Raw genomic sequence first — 26,319 nt, forward strand, 5'->3', positions numbered from 1 at the left:
GATACTTTACTCCCAATTTTTTTTGTAAGTTAAGTCCGTATAAAATTAAGCTAATTAGAGGGACCTAATTGAAAAAAAAATTGGTACAGAAATCAATTAAAAAAAAATATAAAAACTTAATTAAAAATTTCGCAAAACTATAAAAATCAACAAAATAATTAAATCTTTCTAATTTTCTATGTCTATGTTTCAACACATACACAAACCCACCATAGTCTAAAAGAATCATCTTGTTTCTCATAAGTAGGACCACATATATGTAGCTAAGGTTTAAGGTGGTGTTGTCAACAACAACAAATCATGACCAGAATATAATTGCCATTGCAATGAGATAATTAACGTAATAGTATATTTTTTTGGTCAAATTGTTTTTTAAGAAATCCTTTGGATGAGTACTAGAGTTTAGAGACCTCCAAAAGACCAAGAATCCATTAAGAGTTTAGTAAAAAACCCAAACAACTTATTATGAGGGAAGAAAGAAAAAAAAACAACGAAGAATGACATCCGGTTCGACAAAACCCCAAAACAAAACCATTTAGTTTTCTCCCATTCTCCAAAAGTAGGGGGTGTACATGATCCAGTCCAGTCTGAAGACTCGATTCGGCTCCGAACATATTAGGAGGAGCTAATTTAGTGTAATTTCATCGAGTCTAGGATCGAGTAAGAGTCTCAAAAAAAATTCGGTCATTATTTTGGGTCGGATCCGAGCCATAACTTGGGTTACCCGAACTCGTCCCGGTGGCCCAGTCATCATACACAATTAATATTTTGTGTTATTAATGATGGATGATGGCTATTCTTACGTGGAATTTAAATATTGTAAACTTTAATATTTTATATTATTAGTCATTATAAGATTATAAGTTAATGTTTTATGTTTAAAATGCATAAGACTTTAAACTAATGCATAATATTGTATTATTTGTATTAATTTAAATATTTAGTATTATTAGACAATATTAGTATTGATTATAATTATGCTTTAATTTTAGAAAAAAGTTAGCTCTTATTATATTTTTTTAAGTGAATTTTACTATGTGAATTGTGAAATAATAGTTGGAGATTAGGTGATTTTTATATGCTAAAGATCCGGTTTTCACCCGGTTTTTATCCGATTTTCACCCGACCCGAAGATGCGTAAATTTCATCGAATCTAAAATTGGGTTAGGGTCTAAAAATTAGGCTCGATATATATTTCGAATCGGGTTTGGCTGTGTGAGCTGGCCCATGTACACCCCAGCCCAAAACCCTAAAAAATCGAGTTCTGGTCCCCATATATATATATGAAGACGACCTTTCAGTCCCAGCAGCTAGCTCTCTCCTCTTTTGCGCACACTCCCCAATCCTCCAACCCTACAATCCACAAACAACAATGGCAGACGGACTTGTTCTCCGCGGCACCATGCGAGCCCACACGGACTCCGTCACAGCCATCGCAACCCCAATCGACAACTCCGACATGATCGTAACCGCCTCACGCGACAAGTCCATCATCCTCTGGCACCTCACCAAGGAGGAGCGCACCTACGGCGTCCCCCGCCGCAGGCTAACGGGTCATTCTCACTTCGTTCAGGACGTCGTTCTCTCTTCCGACGGCCAGTTCGCTCTCTCCGGCTCCTGGGATGGCGAGCTCCGCCTCTGGGACCTCGCGGCCGGAAAGTCCGCTCGCCGATTCGTCGGACACACAAAGGACGTTATGTCTGTTGCGTTCTCGGTTGATAACCGTCAGATCGTGTCGGCGTCTCGTGACCGTACGATTAAGTTGTGGAACACTCTTGGTGAGTGCAAATACACGATCCAGGACGGTGATGCGCATTCCGATTGGGTTTCTTGTGTTAGGTTTAGCCCTAACACTGTGCACCCTACCATTGTTTCTGCGTCTTGGGACAGGTAGATTTAAATATGTTTTTCTTTTAATTGTTTTTGGTTCAGATATGTAATTCTGGGTTGAAAAGAGTGTTTCTGTGGTGTTGACGTTGTGTGATTTATAGGGTTTGATTGGATTGATTGAGTTGCGATAAAAGGGCTTATTTATGCAATAATATTAGTGAGTATTAGGGCTGAACTTCTTTTTCCTTCTGATTATAAATAGTTTGGAAAATGCGCTTTTTTGTGGAGTGTGTTGTGTGATTTATAGGGTTTTGAAAGAAAGACCATGTTTTTGCAATAATTATTGGATTAGCATCGGGAAGTAAGATTTTTGCCCTCTTATTACATTTGTTTATTTTGACATTTATAATCATAGAAAACGAACTTGTTTCTTAGAAGTTTCAAGTTTGTATATTCTATAAAGGGCATGTGCTTGTATTTTGAAATGTGTAGTTTGATTGGATAGAAATGCTTGAGAAAGAAAAAGGTTTACTTTGTTAGAAACTTCGAAAAAAATGGTTTTGTCTTTAGATACAAATATTTTTTGAGAAGTACGACATATTAAATTTTAATCTAAATCTTTTGTTTCAAAATGCTAGATTCTTTTATGTACATATTTGTGGATTACCCCCCCCCCCCCCCGGGAGGTTAAATTCACTTACTTTTATCCCGTTTTCCTTTTCCAAAATTGTAGATAATTGGCATGCTAAATGCATTTTATATAGGTAGTGCTGAATCATATGGCTTAATGGTTTGAGATTACTTAAGCTTAGGAGTTGCTTCTGTTTGGTTTATTTCCAACTGGCAATACATCTGCTACGATTTCTTAGTGTTTTTTTTTCTTGGATAGGACTGTGAAAGTTTGGAACCTGACCAATTGCAAGCTGAGAAACACACTTGCTGGTCATTCTGGTTATGTGAACACAGTTGCTGTTTCACCTGATGGTTCCCTGTGTGCCAGTGGTGGCAAAGATGGAGTAATTTTACTGTGGGATTTGGCTGAAGGGAAGAAGCTCTACTCCCTTGATGCTGGTGCTATCATCCATGCTCTGTGCTTTAGTCCTAATAGGTACTGGCTATGCGCTGCTACTGAACAGAGCATTAAGATCTGGGATTTGGAGAGTAAGAGCATTGTGGAAGACTTGAAGGTTGATCTCAAGACCGAAGCTGATGCCGCCACCGGTGGGAACGCCAACAAGAAGAAGGTAACTTTTCTCAGTCCCTCCCCTTCACACACTTTTGGATAATGCTAAATTTTCATTTATAACATAGCTGATGATGGTTATCATTGGGTTTTAGTGTTCTCCTTATTGGGTTTTATAGTGATGCTCTCACAGATCTTTGAATCTTGTCCTGGTTGGTTTGATTTGCACCGTGGAATGAACTGTTATATTTAAGGTATTTATTTGTTGTTTCGTTACCATTGTCTTGCAGGTGATCTACTGCACCAGCTTGAACTGGAGTGCAGATGGAAGCACATTGTTCAGTGGTTACACTGATGGTGTGGTCAGAGTTTGGGGAATCGGACGGTTTTAGAAAAAAGTCTTCAAATTAATTTTGCGATGCACATCTGTTTTTATTTTTGAGACAGCTAGTTACTCATAGAACTCACCAGAAAAATGTTCTCTAGGTTGTTTATTGTTGAATCTTTTTGGGTTATTTCTTTAATTTTATTTTCGTATTGTTGAAGTCTCAAGATAATGACGTTGGGCGGCCTTTAATTAATATCACGTTGGCCTGGTTATGAATCGTTTTATGATCGTTTTTCAATTACTTTTATCATGTGGAGTTTGATTGTGTAAAATCGTGTTTTGTTTCTCCCAATCCTCAAACTCGGTCTTTTAACTCTCTGAAAACCCTTCTTAAGCAAGTAATTTGACCTTTTAAATAAATACCATTTTCGGTCCATGTCCATTTTGAAAATTGACAACACGCCCCCTAATGTTTATAAATTACCATATCGGCTTTTATCCATATATTCCGTGATACCAATTAGCCCTTGAGTTGGTTTTTCCGTTCAAAGTCGACGGAAAACGTTGAGGTGTAACGTGCAGTTTGTGATGTGGCGTTGGATCATCAAACGTGGATTGCTCTATGGACATGTGGACAAATAAGCCTCTGCACACTCAGCAAAGCGATGTCGTTTTGCTTGGCATCCTTTTGCTCGTTTAGGGTAAAATCCCATTCTCTTCCTTGTGCACACCTCAATTACCATACATCAGCCTCGTTCTCTCCTCAAAATTACGAAGAAACCCTAAGAGAACGAAACGTTTCCCTCCAAGCAAGCTGACATAGACTTACAACAGGGAGGTGTTGACGGTGCTGCAGACGGAAGAACTGATGGCGCTACTAAAGTTAGTGTCGCTATCTGAGCTTGAAGCTTCGTTAGCTTGTGTTGCTCCATTTTTTTTTACTGAACTTGGTTTTTGTTAATGATGATTTGGATTAGTGATCACCCCACCATGCATGTTTTTGTTAATTATTGCACATTGTTATTCTAATAGATGTCATATGAAATAGTCCCTATTTTTTTACTGAACTTGATTTTTGTTAATGATGATTTGGATTAGTGATCACCTCACCATGCATGTTTTTGTTAATTATTGCACATTGTTATTCTAATAGATGTCATATGAAATAGTCACTGTTTTTTCATCATGGGGGTTGGTTTGAATGGGATGAAGATGGTGCACTGCACTACCGCGACGGAAGTGTTGAGACATTTCCTCCATTAGACATAGATTATGTTAATTTCAAGGATTTGGAGGAAATGTTCAAGAGTTTAGGGTATACAAGTTACAAACAGATGTATTGGTATGATGGCAGTGTCCTTGATTTAGAGTCTGGGTTGCATGTTCTTAAAGGAGATAAGGAAATCAATGAAATGTGTGATAAAAAAATGGAGAATGTGGAGTCGGATTTGTTGGTCCCTACAAACCCTCTTCACCTGGATTCGAATCTGATAGTAGTAGTAGTGATGAGGATGTTAATGTACAGAGGAAGACTGTGAGGAAGAAGCAGCCTAGTATGAGGATGAAAGAGGCAATGGATGCTGGACAGAAGGGTGCTAGGAAGAAGAGGTGTATTAGACAACAGACACCTAAAAAGAAGAAGAATGTGCCACCTGGTAGTTTTGCTGATAAGGACATGTCTCCTAGGACTAAGAAAAAGAAGGCAAAAAGGTATGTTGGAAGAAAAAGAAAACATGTTCTATCCCAACAAAAAGCAGACAATGAGCCAAACAGTGGGCCTAGTGGAGATCAAGGTAATGGGCCAGGTGAGGAAAATCCAAATGATGAGGCAAGGGATAAGCCCAATTCAGATCCAGTGGCTGAGGAATTGGACTCAGACCAAGATAAGCCATATGAATATGAGTCTGAGGCATTTAACTCCCCAATTTCTGACTCAGATGAGGAGCATAAGGCAAGATATCCTGACTTCAATGAGGATACAGAGTATGGTGAGGTTCAGTTTCAGGTTGGACAACACTTTGAGACCATGGCAATGTTCAAACAAGCACTTAAGAACTACTTTGTATATGAGGGAAAAGAGCTTATGTATTTGAAGAATGAGTCAGAGGATTAGAGCAAGGTGTGCTGAGGAGGGTTGTCCATGGCTGGTGTTTTGCTCTCATAATAGTCAAAGTCTAAGTTTTCAAATAAAGACATTCATTGGAGAGCACAACTGTGGTAGGAATTTGAGCAGTAACATGGCTGATAGAACTTGGGTGACAAGTAAATTGGTAAAAAGGTTGGTAACTCAACCTCTAATGACTCCGAAAGAGGCACTAGAGCACATGAAACAGGACTATAATGTCCATATAAACTATAGGATGATATACAGAGCCTTGAAAGCTGCTAGAAAGCAAGCAATTGGAAAGGAGCGAGAACAATATGAAAAGCTACATGACTACTTAAATGAAATTCACAGAAGCAATCCTGGATCCACTGGCATGATTGATGTAATTCCTCAACCGGAGGGTCGCCCACTGTTCAATAGGTTGTACATTTCACTGGATGCTTGCAAGAAAGGCTTCAAGGCGGGCTGTCGCCCTCTGATCGGATTGGATGGATGCTTCTTAAAAGGGTACTTCGGTGGTCATCTTTTGTCAGCTGTGGGGCAGGATGCCAATAATAGTTTCTTTGTAATTGTGTTTGCTGTAGTTGAAGTTGAGAACACTGATTCCTGAAAATGGTTTCTTTCAATCCTGCACGATGATCTTGGTCATGTGGCTGCCAATGGGTGGAACTTCATGTCCGACCAGCAAAAGCTTACATTACTTCCTTCTTTGTGTTTCTTTTTGTTATATGGTTTGTGTTCTGTGCTTACTTGTTAATTCAACTGTTGGCTGAATTGTTATTGCAGGGGTTGTGAAGAAGGTGAACAAGGCTGCTTGGAAATATCTACGGAAGTTTGATCCTGGTGCATGGACGAAGGCTTACTTTAGCCATGGCCCGAAGTGTGACAATATCACCAATAACATGTGCGAAGTTTGGAATGCGTAGATCGTGGAGTATAGACAAAAACCGATTTTAACTATGTGCGAGGAGCTTCGAAGTTACATTATGCGAAAGATGGCAGGGCACAAGCACAGAATAAGCAAATGCAAGGGCAAATTGGCTCTAGTTCAACAACTAAGGTTGGATGAGTACATCATTCCTGAGAGCAACAAGTGGACAGCAGAGTGGGCTGGGGATGAAGCAAGGGTATTGTTTGAAGTCTAGAGGTACCAGACCAGAGTGGCTGTTAATTTGCAAAGATAAACATGTGCTTGAAACGTTTGGCAACTAACAGGTTTAATCATCAACTGATTTCTTGGCAATAATACTTATGTAATTTAGGTAAATATTGATTGAGTAAAAGTCGCATTTATGTATCTATCCTACCAGGGTTGCCATGCAAGCATGCAGTGGCTGCTACCTCAAGGTTAAGGAAAGAAGGGCTGAGGCCAGAGAATTTTGCACACAAATGGCTTACAATGGAAGCTGCCCGGGCTACTTATGGAGACTCCATTAAACCAGTGAATTCTGAGGAATTCTGGGAAGAAACCAACAGGCTGCGTCCAGTGGCACCAATCATTAGGAGACCCCCTGGGAGACCAACCAAAAAAAGGGCTGTTGATGTGGTGGCTGAGTCACAAATGCAGCAGCAAGGTCACAAGGTGAGGAAGTCATTCCAAGTCACGTGCAGTAAATGTGGGCAAAAGGGACACTACCACATGACTTGCAAAGGCCCTCCTTCAAATCCGAATCGGCAGCCAAAACGAAAGAAGGCAAAGCAACAACAAACTGGAAACCAATCATCACAGCTACCTCCAGATCAGCAGGAAGCACAGATTAAAGGAGTTCTTCATGTTTTTTCTTTTCCATTGTAGTAGTTGTTATTTCCTCTATTCAATTGAGCATTATAGTAGTTGAGATGTTATTTTTGGATTTGCACAGGCCAGAGTCGGAGTTGGAACCAATGTTCCCCAAAATGTTACTGCCACATCTATTGATCCAGTGATAGTCCATTGTCTGAGACCCTAAACTTAAGTTTTTTTTCCTATCATGACTGTGCTTACTTTGCTTCTCATGTGTCTTTCACAGGGTAAAGCAAAAAGGCAAAAGAAAAAAGTTCCGAAGACCTCCAACCCGAATTTAGTCCAACAAGAGACAAGGATTGACACTCAATCTTCACACTCTGCCCAACCACCAGTAAAGGTAATGTTATTTTACAGATTCATGCCCTTTAACTATAAAATTAGTTGGCCCAAGAGCATATACACTAAATTGAATTGTTTTCATATGGTTTAGGGTGTGGACTACAACACTGAGCCCTCAAACCCTGCTACCCCAACTGCACCCAATCACGGGCCAAATTTCAGAACCAAGCAAGCAATAACTAGACCTCCAGCACCTACACTTCACCACCCACAACAGCAGGCCACAGCCCCAACAGTTCAGCAACCTATGCAGCAGGACACAGCCCCAATAATTCAGCCACCTCTACAGCAAGCAACAACCCCAATCTCACAACCATCAACTCAGCAGCAACTTCTAACTGAAGGAGCAACTGGCTCAGGGACTGCCACAACTCCTTTCACGTTTATCCCCACACCAGGCCTAAATGCACCCCACATATTCAAGCCAACATATGGGTTTAGGCCACCAAGAATTCAGAAATGACATAATTGTGGTTATAGTTATGAATATTTTGGTGTGAAGTTTTTTGGTTGTCAAGTTATAAGGAGCAATACACTTAACACTACTGGAACATGTTTTTTGTTTTGTGAATTCAGACATGTGCTAGAACATGTTTTTTGTTTTGTGAATTCAGACATGTGCTGATGATTTTGGCTCAATATGTAATAGCCTTTGTGCTTAACAGTATGAATATAAACATTATGCTTTTAGCTTATACAACATTGTGCAGAGTTATCATGGGTTCAGCCTTTACATTATTACAAAAAAAAAAATTTTCACATTCAATTCATTTAGAATCTACAATTACAGAGGAAATTAACCCAACTCTTAACATTGTCCATGCATCACTTACAGCAACACAATATACCCTAAAACACTACAAACACAATTGCTGTTAATAGAATTAACATTGCCAACGTAACAAATACACCATGGGTATTACTACATTTTTTGGACTTTCCTTCATATTCATCCTCAATCTTGAATTCCAGTTGCTCCAATCTATTCTCCAGCATCATCATTCTTCCTTGAACATCATTGTCATCTTCATGCCCAAAACGTTTAGCAATCAGTTCGTCCAGCCAAACAAAAAAGTTGCAGTGACATTGCTCCATCTGCAAACGCCATTATAGTGAATACAACTTGTTAAACAACATAGGAAGTTGATTACATAAACTCAAGATGGATGCACACTTACGCCATAGTAGGAACAACCCAAAAAGATTCTGTCTGGGTTCTTGGCTGTCCCAGACTGTTGCATGACTGCATAGGTGCCACACTTGCATTTAGGGTGCTGGAACTTGGCCTTCTTACCCTCACTTGCATTGCTACTCGAACCCACCATATTCTTCCTCCAGACACGGCGTGTGTTAGAGGTTGAAGATTGCTCTGGATCACTCATGCTTCAGGCACTAGTGTTAGGGTTCAGAAATGGGGAGAATGAGATGTCACCCTAAACGAGCCAGAGGCCTTCTTTTTAAAATGACGTCGCTTTGCTGAGCGTGCAGGGACTTATTTGTCCACATGCCCACAGAGCAATCCACGTTTGATGATCCAACGCCACGTCACAGGCTGCACGTTACACCTCAGCGTTTTCCGTCGACTTTGAACGGAGAAACCAACTCAAGGGCTAATTGGTATCACGGAGTATATGGATAAGGGCCGATATGGTAATTTATAAACGTTAGGGGGCGTGTTGTCAATTTTCAAAATGGACAGGGGCCGGAAAGGGCATTTACTCTTTAAATGAAGACGCTTTGAATAGTTTCCGTGCTAAGATTGTCCCTGAGCTTTGTTCTTCTACCTTGAAGGTGATTTCTCGTATCATACATGTTCATCTATAACTATTAACTAACATGGAACCCAATAGACCATGTAAATCCCAGCTTGAAGGAGCTAGGTTTTGGTTTTTTCTTCCTTCGGCAGAAGAGAGGCATAGAGCGGAAGTCCTTAACGGTGAAGAAGCAAGCAGTGGTGAAGAGCTATGATACACAATGACACGATATGTAGACACAAATTTTACAAAATAAATTATAATGTTGTTTTAATATTTTATTAATATTTAAATATAAATAAAATTTTTAATATTTTTAATTATTTAAAGTATTTAAAGTATTTATTTTAATGAATAATAATATATATAATTTTTTAAATTTATGTGTGCTTAAGCATGTTTGGAAAAGAAAGATAAGTATAGATATGGTAAAGAAAGATAAGATATGATAAAAAAAAAAAAACTACTGATATGGTAATTCAGTAAAGTGTCTGTACTTTATAGTCAAGAAAAAATAGACATAGTAGATATTTAAAATTAGAGCTAAGATTAGTTTGAATTGACTTTTTAAAATAGTACTTATTTTTTTCATTTTTCTAAAAAAAAAAATTTTTACAGATAAAAAATATTTTTTATTTAAATAAACTTTTAAAAAAATAATTTAAATATTAAAAATATTTTTTGTTTTTTTTAATAAAAATATTTTTTTTTGAAGAACATATTTAAATAAATTTTAAATTAATAAAAATATTTTATTTAAAATAATACTTTTTTATTAGAAAAAATCAATCCAAACTAGCCAGTATTATGGTGGCTCTAGTATTTCGAATTCAAACCTGCTAATCTGATAGTATTTCGATAATTCAATCCGATAGAAAGATTTGACAAAAAATTTTATATATAACATTAGTGTCAATTTAAGTAAATGTTGCACAAATGAATAATTGTTTATTTTTAAAACTTTTTCGACAAACTCACAGTTGAATTAGAAGCTTATATCTTATAAATTATCTATAGAAAATTTAGGGCAAAAAACGCTAATAAGCCAACATCACTTCATATTTATGTATATCAGCCAAAATGAAAATCGTTTCAGCAATGAGCCAAACCGTATTTTAATGTAATTCGAACCAGGCTGGTTCGAACTGCATTTAGCAATAAATCGAACCAGGACAGTTCGAATTACCAAGAAAGAGTTGAACATAATTCGAACCAAGGTGGTTCGAACTCCATATGCTCATAATTCGAACCAGCCTAGTTCGAATTATCCATGTTAATGCTTACCAAGTAATTCGAACCACCCTGGTTCGAATTACTCAATATTTGGCTCCAACAGTAATTCGAACCAACCTGGTTCAAATTACTCATTATTTGGCTATATAAGGAGTTCGAATCAACCTCATTCGAACCATTGTTCCTCTTTCCTACCCCACCAAATCCCAGAGAAAACGACCCAGATTCGATCCGACAAAGACCTGAACGGAATACTCAGCCGATGGGGGACGATCCGGCAAGGTTATATCGGTTGGACGGAGTTGCTCATATAGCCGGGGTCATCAACGACGAGGTTAGTACATAAAAAACTTCGTGCTAGCGGTATATCTGAGTTAGTGGTTTTGCATGCGGTTTTAGTGGCTTTTTATGTTAGCGGTTAATCGTAGTGGTATTGCTAGTGGTTTAGTAGAGAGGTTTTGCATGCGGGTTAGATGGTGGTTTAGTTGGTGGTTTATGTTAGTGGTTTATGTTAGTTATTTTATGTTACCTGTTTTATGTTAGTGGTTTATGCTGGTTGTTTTATGTTGGTGGTTTAGTTGGTGGTTTATGTTAGTTGTTTTTAGTTAGTGGTTTATGTTAGTTGTTTTATGTTAGCTGTTTTATGTTAGTGGTTTACGTTAGTTGTTTTATGTTAGTGGTTTATGTTGGTTGTTTTATGTTGGTAGTTTATGTTAGTCGTTTTATGTTAGTGGTTTGTGTTAGTTGTTTTATGTTAGCTGTTTTATATTAATGGTTTAAGTTTAACTGTTTCATGTTAGTGGTTTAGTTGTGTGGTTTATGGTAGTTGTTTTGCATGTGGTTCTCGTTAATGGATTTTTATGCGGTTTTATTTTGGTATGATGTTTTGTTGATAATTTATCGTCTGGGGTATTTTTGTCATTGGTTGTGAAGTTGGTTCTAACAATGTGGTGCATGTAATGCGTAGCCACATCGATGCATCAGGAGCATGCGGCGGCAGCAGGGCATGCGACTCGATGACAGATACGTTCCTTACTTGCAGATGGCCGGATTATACCATCTTGTCAGGCTGAACGACAGATGGTTCCGGTTAGATGAGGCCCTTGTCAGTGCCTTTGTCGAGCGATGGTGTCCGGAGACGCACACGTTTCATATGCCGTTCGGAGAGTGCACGATCACACTTCAGGACGTGGCGTACCAGTTAGGTTTGCCAGTGAACGAGCGTTACGTGAGCGGCTGCCTATCAGAATTCCAGATATACATCCAGGGTGGCCGTCCAGCTTGTGTGTGGTTTCAGGAGTTGCTTGGAGTGATTCCTCCTCCCAGCCAGGTTCAGAAGTACGCAGTAAACTGCAGCTGGTTCCAGGAGACTTTTGGAGAGTGCCCCGAGGGAGCCGATTACGAGACTGTGCGGCGATATGCCCATGCGTACATCATGATGTTGTTGGGTACACAGCTGTTTGCCGACAAGAGCGGCAACCGCATTCACATCAGATGGATTCCCTACGTAGCCAGGCTTGAGGAGATGGGTACCTACAGCTGGGGGTCTGCAGCACTGGCATGGTTGTACCGGTGCATGTGCCGAGTGGCGAACAGACATGTGATCAAGTTAGCGAACCCACTACAGCTACTTCAGTCTTGGATCTTCTGGCGATTTCCTCGGTTTAGGCCTGCAGGGTATGAGACGTTCAGCTGGCCATTGGCCTCGAGGTACTCTATTTAGCCTTCTTTACTTTAATTTAATATACATAGCTCCATGTTCATTAATACTCTATTAAAAATCTCTCAGACATTTAATTAGCCATATGACCCATGTGAGATGCAGGTGGTCAGGTTACAACCCTTCCGCTAGCGAGAAGGGTCCTAGAGTGCAGATGTGGAGTCTGAGGATAGACAGGTTACAGGACAGGGAGGTGAGTACGCAACTTACTAAGTTGCTTTAATTAACCACACTTTATGAATTGCGTCCATGAGTTGCCATGACAATGTTGAGTTTCTCCATGCAGTTTATCTGGATGCCGTATAGCAGCCCCGACGTACTTCAGGTTGTGCATCCAGAGGCTTTGGAGCCTCGACATATGGCGTTGTGGCGGTCTGTGACGTCACTGATATACTTTGCCGTCATAGAGTGACATCAGGTAGATAGGGTTCTTCCACAGTTCGGCGGGGTCCAGCCCCGTCCGCATCTCGCCCTGAACATCGACTTTCTGATGTCGAAGGACGGCAGAGGCGGCGATCGATGGTTCCCGTACCACTTGCAGCAATGGCATCTCCATTGGGAGTCCCGTGCGGAGACCGTGCTGAGGTTTGATGTTGTTGCCGACCCTAGACCGTCGCATGAGTTCCTGGAGTGGTGGAGTCAGCATGGGAAGAGGTTCTTGTCTCCGGAGATGTCCTTGGGGGATTCGAGAGCCGTTCCTTTTCTGGTTGCTGCGTCACAGCGGGGTGCTGGGCGAGTTCCTGACATGGATCGTGTTGAGGACGTGCCAGACAGACGTCGGGTTGAGAGGAGAGCTCGTGTGGGGACACGACGGAGCCAGCGTGATTGGAGGTGGCTTGATCAGGCTATGGAGGAGGATGACGATGCCGGTCCCGCTGGAGGCGGACGACGAGACCAGGGAGCGAGACGGAGAGGACGTGCTGCGGTGGACCACCCTCGTCGTGCGGGGGACGACCATGATGACGATCAGCATGGGCCCGTTGGCAGGGATGGTGCAGGAGCTGTTGCAGTTGCTGGTGTTAGTGGCCATGGTGGTGGACAAGGAGGTGAGTGGTATGGGTCAGGTATGGGTGACGGGGCTGATACTAGTGATGCTGGACTTGGGTCGGGGCCTCTTGGAGATTACTTCGTTGGTGTACCCACCCATGACCAGACTTTGCAGGAGAGTACCCCATGGGTTAGTTCGGGATCACAGTGGGCAGACTTCCTTGCCTCAGATACGCTTGATGCGGACTTTGGGGGTTCACACTTTCTAGACGAGATTACTGCCATAATGCAAGAGGACGTGTCGGCCCGGAGGCGTGGTCATACCTCCGGCACACAGGCACCTTTAGATGTTGATCTAAACGAGCCTCCTACGACATCAGTTGCTGACCATTTTGCTTTGGGAGGTACCCCACCATCTGCCTACACTACTGCATCAGTTTCTGTTGCCGGGCCGTCTGCGGCACCGGTCCATCCTACGCCACCGGCACAGCCTGCCCCGGATGATGAGGAGGATGAGATCGAGGACGAGGAGCCACTTATCCGCAGAGGTCATAAGACACGGGTACCCCGTCGTTACTTTAAGGGCTCGCATCTGTTTAGATGATTCATGTTTAGTGTATGTTGGATCTTCGAGTTCATTCATGTATGATAGCTGTGTGTACTTTTGTTGTTATTTTAGCCATGGTTACTTTAATATGTAGATTTTTTTTAGCCTTTCCATTTAGGGGACTTGTAGGAAGACGCAAACTGAAACATAGCATATTCATTAGATAACACAGCATGCACAATACAACGCAGAAAGATCAACAAATTACATGAGTGCCCAATTACAACATCGAACAAGGAAACTTAAATAAAATAACTACCAACACTAAGAACATGGCTACTAATGGCCCCCTCCGAGCTGTGGGCAACTCCGACGTGTGTGTCCGGGTTGGCGACATAGGCCACATCTCTTTGGCCAGTTCAGATCTGCCTCGTCCATATTTGTCTGTATCCTAGTGGACCTCGGACGACCCTCTCTCGCACGCCTCTTGTCAGGGTCCGGTATAATAGTGGGCCCGTCGTATGGTGGTCAGAAACCCTCCGGAATCGGAGGGGTGAAACCCATCCGATACACACTGAATACCGAACTAATCCGATACACGCTGTGAACATAAGCGGTCCAGGTAACCCGTGAGTAGGCACAACATGCAAGTCCGTGCTGACACGGGAAATGAAGTGCCTGGAAGTACCCGTAGTCACATGTCTGAGAGGCAAGCAAAACTCTGTAGCTACCCAATGAGAAAGAACCAGTCGGAGTGGTCTCTGCTATGGTGAACTCGGAGTTATCCCTGTCATACAATGTCACCGTGAAGCACCTGGCCGTCTTCAAGTTGGCCTCAATACACTTTACCAAGTGCTGACTGAATTGATGTCCGGTTCCCATCTGGGCCTCAGCCTCTCTCCCCTTGCGAACAAAGAGTTCCACAAGCCTTCCATATGTTGCCTTCACGAGGGAGCATACAGGGAGGTTTCTGACACCCTTGAGGATTGAGTTCACACACTCGGAGATATTCGTCGTCATGTGACCGAAACTCCGCCCTTCATCACGATGCTGAGTCCACAAGGAATAATCAATCCGGTTCGCCCACTCACACATCGCCAGGTCTTCAGACCGCAGAATATCAAACCAGTAGTCAAACTCAACCTCGGTCTTGGCATACGCCACATTCACAAGAAGCCTCCATGCGTCTTTACCCTTGAATGTTAGGGCAAAATTAGCCGCTACGTGTCGAATGCAGAATGCACGGTATGCAGATGGAGGTAACCAACCTCCGTCAGGAGCCTCAAGCGCAGCCTTGATGCCGTTATGCCTGTCCGATATAACCAGTAGACCCTGCTGCGGTGTCACGTGCTCTCGAAGGTGGGAGAGAAAGAATGTCCAAGACTCTGCATTCTCACCCTCTACTAGTGCGAATGCAACAGGTAGAATGTTGGAGTTCCCATCCTGTGCAATCGCGATGAGCAAAGTTCCCCCGTACTTACCATACAGATGGGTGCCGTCAATGCTAACTAGCGGCTTGCAATGTCGGAATGCCTCGATGCACGGTGGAAACGTCCAGAAAAGTCTGTGAAAATAAGCTTGAGACTCGTCTACTTGTCCACCAACTCAAACGGAGCTCGTCCGTAGGACTGCAATTGTACCAGCCATTGTCAACTGGACTCCCAACACCCACCTGGGGAGCTCGTTGTATGACTCATCTCAGTCACCGTAGATGAGGGCAATAGCCTTCTGCTTCGCCAACCAGACCCTCCTATACGTCGGCCTAAACCCAAAGTGTGCTGCTGTGGCAATTAGGAGCACCTTGATGCTGACAGATGCATCAGCCCTAACCATTGGCATAATGAACGCCGAAATCACATGATAATCCAAACTCCTGTGGTCACTCGAGATGGAGGTAGCCAGACAAGTGTGAGGTCCATTGTACCGTTTGACCTCCCAAATGCCCTTGCGCTGCCGGAGACTCAGTCGAATCAACCATGTGCACCCATTCCCAAACTCAAAATACTTGCCCACATACCGGCGATAATCAGACTCCACTACCTTGTACTGTACCCCTCCCCGGATGCGGTAAGTCTTCACACTTAACAGGGCCTCATCTTTTTCCTGAAATTGCTGACCAACCTGGAACTCTGTCAAACCAGCAGTCCCTTCCGCATCTCTAGCTCTGAATCCAACAGAGTGCCCAGAAACTCCCTCCTGCCTCATGGCATCCAGGTCCAAAGAAGAAAAATGTGGTGGATACTGCTGTGTGCCAGAACTAGAACCACCTACCGCCAATGCAGGCTCACTCGCTCCAATATCATCGCCGCTGTCATCCTCAATCATATCCGGCTCGACGTCATCCTCCTCTGCATCACCCAACAATCCGTCTCTGACGCCAAGTGGTGGAACGCTCTGTAAAGCGTTCGGCAGAATATCAAATGATCCTACCTTGTCGCCTACGCTGCCATTGAGATCAACAGCAAAAGACGGGGAGGCGACAGGTTGGACCGCTGGCTCGTACACAGGGACAGAAGAAGAAGCAACGGCAGGCCTGGAACTAGAACCGGCAGCCGTGGCTAAAGTGGTGGTATTCCGGTTCGAATCCCCTGAGCTGGATACCACATCAACCAGCTTTGCTAACAATTCTGGTGTCCTCACCTCCGGAAACTGCCGCCGACAAAGAAACATGACTTGCAAGTCCTCATCACTACCAATCGTGAAACAATCATACTTCACGATATCCTGGAGGACCGTGATTGGAATGTGATAGAAAAACTTCTTAACCCGCTTTGCACCTTCCAGACCAAGTTTCATCAGCACAGATCTAACAAGGTCATCATAGCTCGTCGTTGGACTCACGACAATACAGAGAGAATCCTTATCTGTGAACTTCACACCGGAACGAGTTTTTCTCTTAATGGATCCTCTGTGGTGAACCAAAACAACAAAACTCTCCTCACTAGCCATCTTACACCCTCTAATGAGAGCAACTCACGTTTACAACCATATATATACTACTTTGTCTCCCACTAATTCGAACCAGCCTTCATCGAATTAGGGATTGTATAATTCGAACCAGCCTGGTTCGAATTACTTGATGCATCTTCTCTCTCTATAATTCGAACCAGCATGGTTCGAATTACGTGCGTTGCTAGTTCGAACCAACCTGGTTCGATTTAGTTAGATCTCTTTATTTGTAATTCGAACTGCTTTGGTTCGAATTATTAATGAATGCAGTTTGAACCACTCTGGTTCGAATTATATTAATATATGCTTTGGCTGATTACTGAAACGATTTTGGTTTTGGCTTATATACGTAAATTCGGCCTGGCATTGGCTTATTATGGTTTTTTGCCCGAAAATTTATGTTATTACAAAATCCTTTGTTATACCTTATATATAAATTAATGTAATATATTTGTTTAAAATATATACCAAAAGTTCTTTAATTACATGTTTATTAATAGGTTCATTTTTTTCCATATGCATATTATGTGTGTTGTGTCTTGTTATAGAGATTTGGGGTGTAAATCTGAATGTGATAACTGCTTTTTTGAAATGTAAGTAGAAGAAATTGCCAAATTGGATCGTCTGATTTCTTTGTTAGTGAAAGTAGGTACACAAATCAGACAGTCCAATTTGTATAAGAAAAAATTTGAATTTTCACATAAGTAATCTAACCGTCCGATTTTACTGTGGTTTAATTTTTTTTAGTTTGGAGAATAGCAAATCGAACCGTCCGATTTACTTGAAAATTATTTTTTCAATGTGTCAATAGAAATCAGGCCAACCGATTTGACGAGAATCCATATTAAACCACTTTACTTATTTTAGTGGATCTTACGAAACCGTAAGAATCAATTTGACTCATTTTAAATGATCCATGATGGGGCGAAAAAAAAGAAAGAAAGAGAGGGACGGGGTTTTTCTCGCTTTTGGCATCTCCCTTCAACCTTTGAACGAATTGCGGTAAAAGGAGATATATATATATATATATATATATAATTCGTATCTGAGTTGGCAAATCTCTTTTCTTCTTCTTTTTCTTCTTTCAACCCCTCCAGAACTATCCTTTTTGTTTGTGCTTGAAAAAAATTTCAATAAAACTCATGTTCATGTGAGAAAAAAAAAGGATGATAGAGTCGTATTAAAGGCATATTATTTTGATAAGATTTTGTTACAAACATTTGAATGAGTAAATTTTATTTGTGAAAATTCGTTAAATATTGTTATTCCATTCACAATCTCATTTGAAAAACTAAAAGGTGTAATTTTGTGAGAAGATAGATTCTGAAATGTCAAGGAGAATGTCATGTATTTTATACAAGTATCCTATCGGTATTTGGTGGATTCGTTCAATTTCAAACCAAATATGTAACTGATGAAGCGAGCATGCAAGAGAAGTTTTCAGTGAATATTGAAAGTCGCTCTCAGATGTTGTTCAAGATGTTGTTCATTGAGTTATATATTGAGTTCGAACAATCTGAAGCTTACTGAAATATTGAACAAGATTACAATAGTAATAGCGAGGAAGAATTTGAAAGCAATTACGAGGTCATTGGTTCAGATGGAGACGAAGATCAAGTTAATAGCACTATGAAGGCAAATGTGACAAAAGTGGCAAATGCACTAGCAAACCAACATCCGTTTGAGGAGCCGTCTTTCATGCGCATTTTGAATTTAGAGGCCATGCATGCTTCAAAATTTCCTGAATATATGAATGCAGGTACATAATTGCCTATATTTATACGAGGGGTTAGAATTTTGTTATAATCTATATTGTCGATTGATTAATTAGTCACGTTACATTTGAAAATATAACTAATTTACATTTGTTTACGTCTTTATTTAATTAAATTTAAGATAATCATTTTATTTATTTATGTGTTTATATTTTTATTTTGTTAAAATTGAGATAATTACTTGATATGAATTTTATTTATATTAATATTGATACAATGAGTATTAATTTTTTATATGAATATTTATTTATATTAGTATTAATATAAATATAGTGAATGTCGATTTTTGATATGAATATTTATTATATTAATATTAATTACTTTATGTAAGTATTTTTTATTGGAATATTTATTATATATATATATTTTTGGATAAATATAATTAGCATTTATGTACGTATGCTTGATGTTTTTATATTAATATTAATATCTTTATGTGAATATTTATGTATAATTTTAATATAAGTTTATAATGATTTATTTATGATCTATAATTTATAGGTAGATTTTACTTTTAATTTCACTTATTAGATAAAAAAACAGATGATTACAAACTAAATAATAATAAGACTCAATTCAAAATAAATATTTATTTAATGAAAACATACCTAACTTTTTTTAAAATCATCCAATGACTTCTTAAAATGAGCAACACTAAAAAATATATGCCATCGGTCCATACGCTTCCAGTTATGTCACCTTACATGATTTAATTATTTCGTAAATACAATTTCATCATAAATATAAAAATACGATCTTAGTCGATAATTTTACCTGTTTGCAAACAGAAAAATATAAGAATATTCAAGAATCGATGCAAGAAATGGTAAACAGATCTAAGTCCAAGCTAGCAGAAGTGTTAGTGGACCATCGATTTTCTTGCAATCAAAACAAAATATCCTACATAGCGCTTTGTACAGGTATGCTAGGCATGTCGATCCCCAACTATATTGTCCGATACTGTCAAAATCGCGAAACAAAGGCAGAAACTTCTAATGCACAGTTGTCCCAGACTTATCTCCAAATAAGATCGTACCAAATAACAACATAATGTGGCACTTCACGTACCTCTGAATACTGTTTTCGTCAATCAACTATAAACGATATTTTAAATTCCAAAGCCACGTCAATTTTATGAAACTTCCTCTACAATCTGATTTTTTCGGTACAATCCCAAATTGGTGCAAACACTCAGCCTCTAAGATTTCGTGACTACTAATTACTCCTGTCATTGGAAGATCGTTTGTATGAAGACAAAAAATAACAGTCACATCTTTCAATGTCACAACACACTCACTAACCGAAATGTGAAATGTGTGTGTGTCTGGGTGCTATCTCTCGACTAAAGCATTTACCATTGCTGATTGACATTGAACTATTCTAATATGAGAAACGTGATAAAAATTAATAAACGGTAAATATTCCTCCACATTCGAATTGTACAAATTCGAAAGCAACAGGTAGTTACATGTCAATATTCGTAAACTTTACAAAAATATAGTCAAATATTACATCAAACAATTTCTAAAAATTATAATTAGTTATAACTTTAATAATATTAATATTGTATTCTATTCTATTCCATTCTATTCTATTTACCCACATAAATATACATAGTACATCAACAATACAATACATATTCATAATACCACAAAATTAAATATTTGTTAGATAATTTATTAGTTAAATAATTAATAATTACTAATTTATTACTAAAAATTAATAATTTTTTAATAATAGTAACTAATTTATTAAAATAATATTAAATTTAGTGTTAATTAGTTAATTTAGTAACTAACCTGTATGCATAAATACGTCTAATCTACAGATTATTTAATTAACATTATTACAAAATTTAAAAATTTTACAACAAAAAATATATTAATTAAATATCTAACCATAATTATTAATTATTAAAATTAAAAAATAAATTAAATTTACTAAATCTATTTTATTAAACTCCACAATAATAATAATTTAACTTCTAAATTTAATGAATAAAACTAAAAAATATTTCAAATATTTTTAATTTTAAAAAATTATGATATTATTATTCATATTAAATATTTTAGTAAATTATTTATTAAATTTTTATTAAATTATTCGTTACATAATTATTTATTTATTCATAAATAGTTCATTGAGTAATAATTTCTAGGGTAAATCATATATATAAACCAAATGCAAGCAAATATTACATAATTCTACCAAAAGAAAAATATTACAAGATTCTACTAGAAAGACATTTTCATGTAATTTGAATGAGGCTAGTTTGAATTACAAAATCCACAGTAATTTGAATCACATAAATTTGAATTGAGCCAATTCGAATTATGTATTTGTTGTATCTATAGAGTAATTCGAATCCCATTGATTCGAACTATAAAAAAATGTGACCCACCCTAATTCGAATCAATCTAATTCGAACCAGCAGTTTTGACCCACGTAGTAATTTGAATGGGTTTGTTACAAATTTTTATAGTACTCTTACTTTTTTTTTAAGTCATTTTTTAAAATTATTTTGTATGAAATAAAATATTTTTGTGGATAAATTTTTTTTTTAATTATTATACATAGAATAAATTTTTTTAAGAGTACTATAAAATTTGTAATATTCCAGTGACTTAAGTAAGCAAATGATAAAAATATATTTTTTTTAATTTTTAAATTATTATGGACTATGTAGAGTATTTTATTTGAAATTTGAGTACATGCATGTATTTATCTAAGTCACTAGGACATTACAAATTTTTATAATATTTCTAACATCTTTTAAGCCTTTTTATAAAATTATTTTGCATGGAATAAAATATTTTTTTGTGATATAATTTAAATAAATTTATAAAAAATAATAATTTAAAAATTAAAAAATATATATTTTATTTCATACATTAAAAAAAGCTAACAAAATATTTAAGTATGAGACTTCTTCAAAAATATTTATGAGCTATCAATTCGAATTTCATACAATACTCTTCGGTTTATAAATATTTTGAAGAAGTCTCGTAATTTAATATTTTGTTAGCTTTTTTTAATGCATGAAATAAAATATATATTTTTTAATTTTTAAATTATTAATTTTTTAATAAATTTATTTAAATTATATCACAAAAAAATATTTTATCCCATACAAAATAATTTAAAAAATGGCTTAAAAGATGTTAGAAATATTATAAAAATTTGTAATGTCCTAGTGACTTGGGACATTACAAATTTGTATAGTACTCTTAAAAAAAAATTTATTCCATGCATAGTAATTTAAAAAAAATATTTTATCCACAAAAAAATTTTATTCTATGCAATATAATTTTAAAAAATGACTTAAAAAATGGTAGGAGTACTATAAAAATTTGTAACAGACCCATTCAAATTACTATGTGTGTCAAAACAGTGTGCTAGTTCGAATTAGATTGATTCAAACTAGTGTGGGTCACATTTCTTTATAATTCAAATCAATGAAATTCGAATTACTCCATGAATACAACAAATACATAATTTGAATCGGCTCAATTCAAATTACGTTGATGTTGACTAATTTGAATTTATGTAATTCGAATTATTGTAGACTTTGTAATTCGAATTAGCCTCATTCCAACTACATGAAAATGTGTTTCTTGTAGAACCTTGTAACATTTTTTCTTTTTGTAAAATTATGTAATATCTGCTTACATTTGGTTTATATACGTAATTTACCCTAATTTCTATTTCACTAATAATAAACAATAACTTACAATAATAACTAATTCACTAACCCTAAACCGGATGACTAACCTAATTTAACTAACAATATTAAAAACTTTAAAAACTCAACTACAATATATTTGTGTTAATTAAATATCTAACAATAAATAAGTAATTATTAACGGAGCAAAAATATCATATTTATTAAAATATAGTTTACAAAAATTATACAATAATAACGTAACTCTAATAATAATTAATAAAACTAAGATATAATTTTAATAATTATTACAAAATATTTTAAACATATATTTTTCAATAAATATTAATCTAGTCCTAACACTATTATTAATTAAAAAGATATTCTCCACATCTAAATAATTTTGGCATTCAAGTTCATAAAGTAATTTTAGGTCACCCACTTTTTTCGTTTTTCTTCTTTTCTCACGCTTCTTCTCTTTTTCTTTTTTTTTTTACCGGCGCTTTTCTTCTTTTACTTCTTCTCCTTCTTAAATTTGATTAACTTTAATTTAAATTTGAATTAAACTTGCAGATGAAGTAATAAATATATTAACAATTTTTTAAATTCTAAATTAACGTGAATATATATAAAAGGATGTATGTAGCTACAATTTTTTAAAAAAATCAACAATATTTTAAAAAATAGTGCTAAAAAAATCAACAATTTTTTAAAAAATAGTGTTAAAATTTTAAAAATAACAAGTAAAATAATTTAAAATTTAAAAAATAACAACCTAAGTAAAACAATCTAAAATTTAAAAAACAACAATCTAAATAAAATAATTTAAAATTAAAAAAATAACAACCTAAATAAAACAACCCAACAAAATAATTTAAAACTTGAAAATAATCACTTAAGTAAATAATAATTTATAATTTATAAATACAATTTTAAAAATTTCTAGTGACAACACATAATCAAATAAACTTTCAGACTTAACATATGAACGCCACATCATCATACGAGCTTTCTATTTGCGACGATGAAGATAAAGATTATAGAGTTCGCCGGGAGTGGAAAGAAAATCATATTTAAAAAATTAAAATTAAAAAATGATGTTTCCTAAAATAATAATTTTTTTAATTTTATTTCAGAAAAAAAAAATCTTGATTAAAATCAAATTCTTCTGCTTTAAGGGAAAAAAAATGAATAATCACATCTAGTTCAACAAAACCCCAAAACGAACAAATTTAAATTCTCTAAAATTTAAATTTTATTTTAAAAAATAAAGATCTCTACCAATTTAAAATTTGAAATATAGGTGAGCACGGGTAGTGGGTACCCAATTATCCGTTCGAACCCGAACCGAATCAATTAAATTGGTTCTGAAACTAACTGTTAATTGGGTCCAATTCAAACCAAATCGATGGCTTTTGTTAGTGATTGGTTCGGGTATCGGTTTTGGGGGTGCGGAACCCGAACCAACCCGCGAACCCGATCATATATTAATTAAATAAAAAAATAAAAATATATATATAGTTTTTTCATTAGACAATGATTATTCATTATTAATATGTTTGAATTTTAATGAGTTTAGTTTTTAATGTATTTGTTGTTTAACATATTTAGATTATTTCTATTGATGTTACATGTTTATTGTACTTGTTGAATTTTTAAGATAAAAATTTGGTTTTTTTTTATGAATTTCGAAATCATCGGGTATCCAATTACCTGAATCGAACCAATCCGTTCTTAATCAGTTTGGTTTGATTTGAGTACATATACAAAAAAATGTAAATTCAAACCAAACCGAACCAATTACATTTTGATCGGTTCGATTTTAATTTTATCATAAATTCGAACTAAACCGACCCGTGCTCACCCTTATTTAAAAGATCCAAATTCAAAACCAACCATCCGGTTTCCCCGTTTATCCCAAAACCCTAAAAATCGACTTTTTGAGACCATCTATATAAAGACAGAAGCACGCTCACTTTTCTTCTTCGCAGTTCGCACTCTCTCCCAATCCTTCAAACCCTACAATCCACAGAAATAACAATGGCAGACGGACTTGCTCTCCGCGGCACCATGCGAGCCCACACGGACTCCGTCACAGCTATCGCAACCCCAATCGACAACTCCGACATGATCGTAACCGCCTCACGCGACAAGTCCATCATCCTCTGGCACCTCACCAAGGAGGAGCGCACCTACGGCGTCCCCCGCCGCAGGCTCACCGGTCATTCTCACTTCGTTCAGGACGTTGTTCTCTCCTCCGACGGCCAGTTCGCTCTCTCCGGCTCCTGGGACGGCGAGCTCCGCCTCTGGGACCTCGCCGCCGGAAAGTCCGCTCGCCGATTCGTCGGACACACAAAGGACGTTATGTCTGTTGCGTTCTCTGTTGATAACCGTCAGATCGTGTCGGCGTCTCGTGACCGTACGATTAAGTTGTGGAACACTCTTGGTGAGTGCAAATACACGATCCAGGACGGTGATGCGCATTCCGATTGGGTTTCTTGTGTTAGGTTTAGCCCTAACACTGTGCACCCTACCATTGTTTCTGCGTCTTGGGACAGGTAGATTTAAATATGTTTTCTATTAATTGTTTTTGGTTCAGATATGTAATTCTGGGCTGAAAAGAGTGTTTCTGTTGTTGTTGACGTTGTGTGATTTTTAGGGTTGAACTTCTTCTTTCTTCTGATTATAAAATGTTTGGAAAATGCGCTTTTTTGTGGAGTGTGTTGTGTGATTTATAGGGTTTTGATTTGAAGGATTGATTTGTGATTAATGAAAGAAAGACCATGTTTTTGCAATAATTATTGGATTACCATTGGCATGCTAAATGCATTTTACATAGGTAGTGCTGAATCATATGGCTTAATGGTTTGAGATTACTTAAGCTTAGGAGTTGCCTCTGTTTGGTTTATTTCCAACTGGCAATACATCTGCTACGATTTCTTAGTGTTTTTTTTTCTTGGATAGGACTGTGAAAGTTTGGAACCTGACCAATTGCAAGCTGAGAAACACACTTGCTGGTCATTCTGGTTATGTGAACACAGTTGCTGTTTCACCTGATGGTTCCCTGTGTGCCAGTGGTGGCAAAGATGGAGTAATTTTACTGTGGGATTTGGCTGAAGGGAAGAAGCTCTACTCCCTTGATGCTGGTGCTATCATCCATGCTCTGTGCTTTAGTCCTAATAGGTACTGGCTATGCGCTGCTACTGAACAGAGCATTAAGATCTGGGATTTGGAGAGTAAGAGCATTGTGGAAGACTTGAAGGTTGATCTCAAGACCGAAGCTGATGCCGCCACCGGTGGGAACGCCAACAAGAAGAAGGTAACTTTTCTCAGTCCCTCCCCTTCACACACTTTTGGATAATGCTAAATTTTCATTTATAACATAGCTGATGATGGTTATCATTGGGTTTTAGTGTTCTCCTTATTGGGTTTTATAGTGATGCTCTCACAGATCTTTGAATCTTGTCCTGGTTGGTTTGATTTGCACCGTGGAATGAACTGTTATATTTAAGGTATTTATTTGTTGTTTCGTTACCATTGTCTTGCAGGTGATCTACTGCACCAGCTTGAACTGGAGTGCAGATGGAAGCACATTGTTCAGTGGTTACACTGATGGTGTGGTCAGAGTTTGGGGAATCGGACGGTTTTAGAAAAAAGTCTTCAAATTAATTTTGCGATGCACATCTGTTTTTATTTTTGAGACAGCTAGTTACTCATAGAACTCACCAGAAAAATGTTCTCTAGGTTGTTTATTGTTGAATCTTTTTGGGTTATTTCTTTTTTTTTTAATTTTATTTTTGTATTGTTGAAGTCTCAAGATAATGACGGTGGGCGGCCTTTAATTAATGTACGTTGGCCTGGTTATGAATCGTTTTATGATCATTTTTCAATTACTTTTATCATGTTGAGTTTGATTGTGTAAAATCGTGTTTTTGTTTGGAATAGATCCTCTCAATTTTTTTTACAATTGAAAGAGTAAAGTGTGATCTTTTACTATTAATTTTATAAGTAGAATCAAGAATAAATGAGAGAGAGAGTAATAAAAGGTTAAAGTTCACATTTTTTACCGTTTATTATTTTTTTTAACAATTTAGAGGATTTATTCCCAAGTTTTGTTTCT

General features: G+C 37.4%; 3 protein-coding genes across 3 annotated transcripts; all 3 read left to right on the plus strand.

The window, feature by feature from the left end:
* Nucleotides 1-1,225: 1,225 nt before the first annotated feature.
* Nucleotides 1,226-3,613, plus strand: LOC112751029 (small ribosomal subunit protein RACK1). Its single transcript, XM_025800007.3, has 3 exons — nt 1,226-1,890; nt 2,720-3,074; nt 3,304-3,613. The coding sequence occupies exons 1-3, from the start codon at nt 1,373-1,375 to the stop codon at nt 3,403-3,405; spliced, it is 975 nt and encodes a 324-aa protein (XP_025655792.1). The 5' UTR covers nt 1,226-1,372; the 3' UTR covers nt 3,406-3,613.
* Nucleotides 3,614-11,640: 8,027 nt separating this feature from the next.
* LOC112749117 (protein MAIN-LIKE 1-like) lies at nt 11,641-12,692 on the plus strand. The gene is made up of 4 exons (XM_025797386.1): nt 11,641-11,649; nt 11,747-12,270; nt 12,386-12,473; nt 12,567-12,692. The coding sequence occupies exons 1-4, from the start codon at nt 11,641-11,643 to the stop codon at nt 12,690-12,692; spliced, it is 747 nt and encodes a 248-aa protein (XP_025653171.1).
* An 11,406-nt stretch (nt 12,693-24,098) lies between these two features.
* On the plus strand, nt 24,099-26,098 carry LOC112751030 (small ribosomal subunit protein RACK1). Its single transcript, XM_025800009.2, has 3 exons — nt 24,099-24,757; nt 25,164-25,518; nt 25,748-26,098. The coding sequence occupies exons 1-3, from the start codon at nt 24,240-24,242 to the stop codon at nt 25,847-25,849; spliced, it is 975 nt and encodes a 324-aa protein (XP_025655794.1). The 5' UTR covers nt 24,099-24,239; the 3' UTR covers nt 25,850-26,098.
* Nucleotides 26,099-26,319: the final 221 nt, after the last annotated feature.

This window comes from Arachis hypogaea, chromosome 15 (genome assembly GCF_003086295.3).
Source record: "Arachis hypogaea cultivar Tifrunner chromosome 15, arahy.Tifrunner.gnm2.J5K5, whole genome shotgun sequence".
NCBI lineage: Eukaryota > Viridiplantae > Streptophyta > Magnoliopsida > Fabales > Fabaceae > Arachis > Arachis hypogaea.

Coding starts and splice junctions, on each gene's coding strand:
- LOC112751029 (XM_025800007.3), top strand. CDS start 1,373: ATGGCAGACGGACTTGTTCTCCGCGGCACCATGCGAGCCCACACGGAC. Junction 1,891..2,719: donor GTTTCTGCGTCTTGGGACAG/GTAGATTTAAAT, acceptor TTTCTTGGATAG/GACTGTGAAAGTTTGGAACC. Junction 3,075..3,303: donor GGAACGCCAACAAGAAGAAG/GTAACTTTTCTC, acceptor ATTGTCTTGCAG/GTGATCTACTGCACCAGCTT.
- LOC112749117 (XM_025797386.1), top strand. Junction 12,271..12,385: donor AGCTGGCCATTGGCCTCGAG/GTACTCTATTTA, acceptor TGTGAGATGCAG/GTGGTCAGGTTACAACCCTT. Junction 12,474..12,566: donor ACAGGTTACAGGACAGGGAG/GTGAGTACGCAA, acceptor TTCTCCATGCAG/TTTATCTGGATGCCGTATAG.
- LOC112751030 (XM_025800009.2), top strand. CDS start 24,240: ATGGCAGACGGACTTGCTCTCCGCGGCACCATGCGAGCCCACACGGAC. Junction 24,758..25,163: donor GTTTCTGCGTCTTGGGACAG/GTAGATTTAAAT, acceptor TTTCTTGGATAG/GACTGTGAAAGTTTGGAACC. Junction 25,519..25,747: donor GGAACGCCAACAAGAAGAAG/GTAACTTTTCTC, acceptor ATTGTCTTGCAG/GTGATCTACTGCACCAGCTT.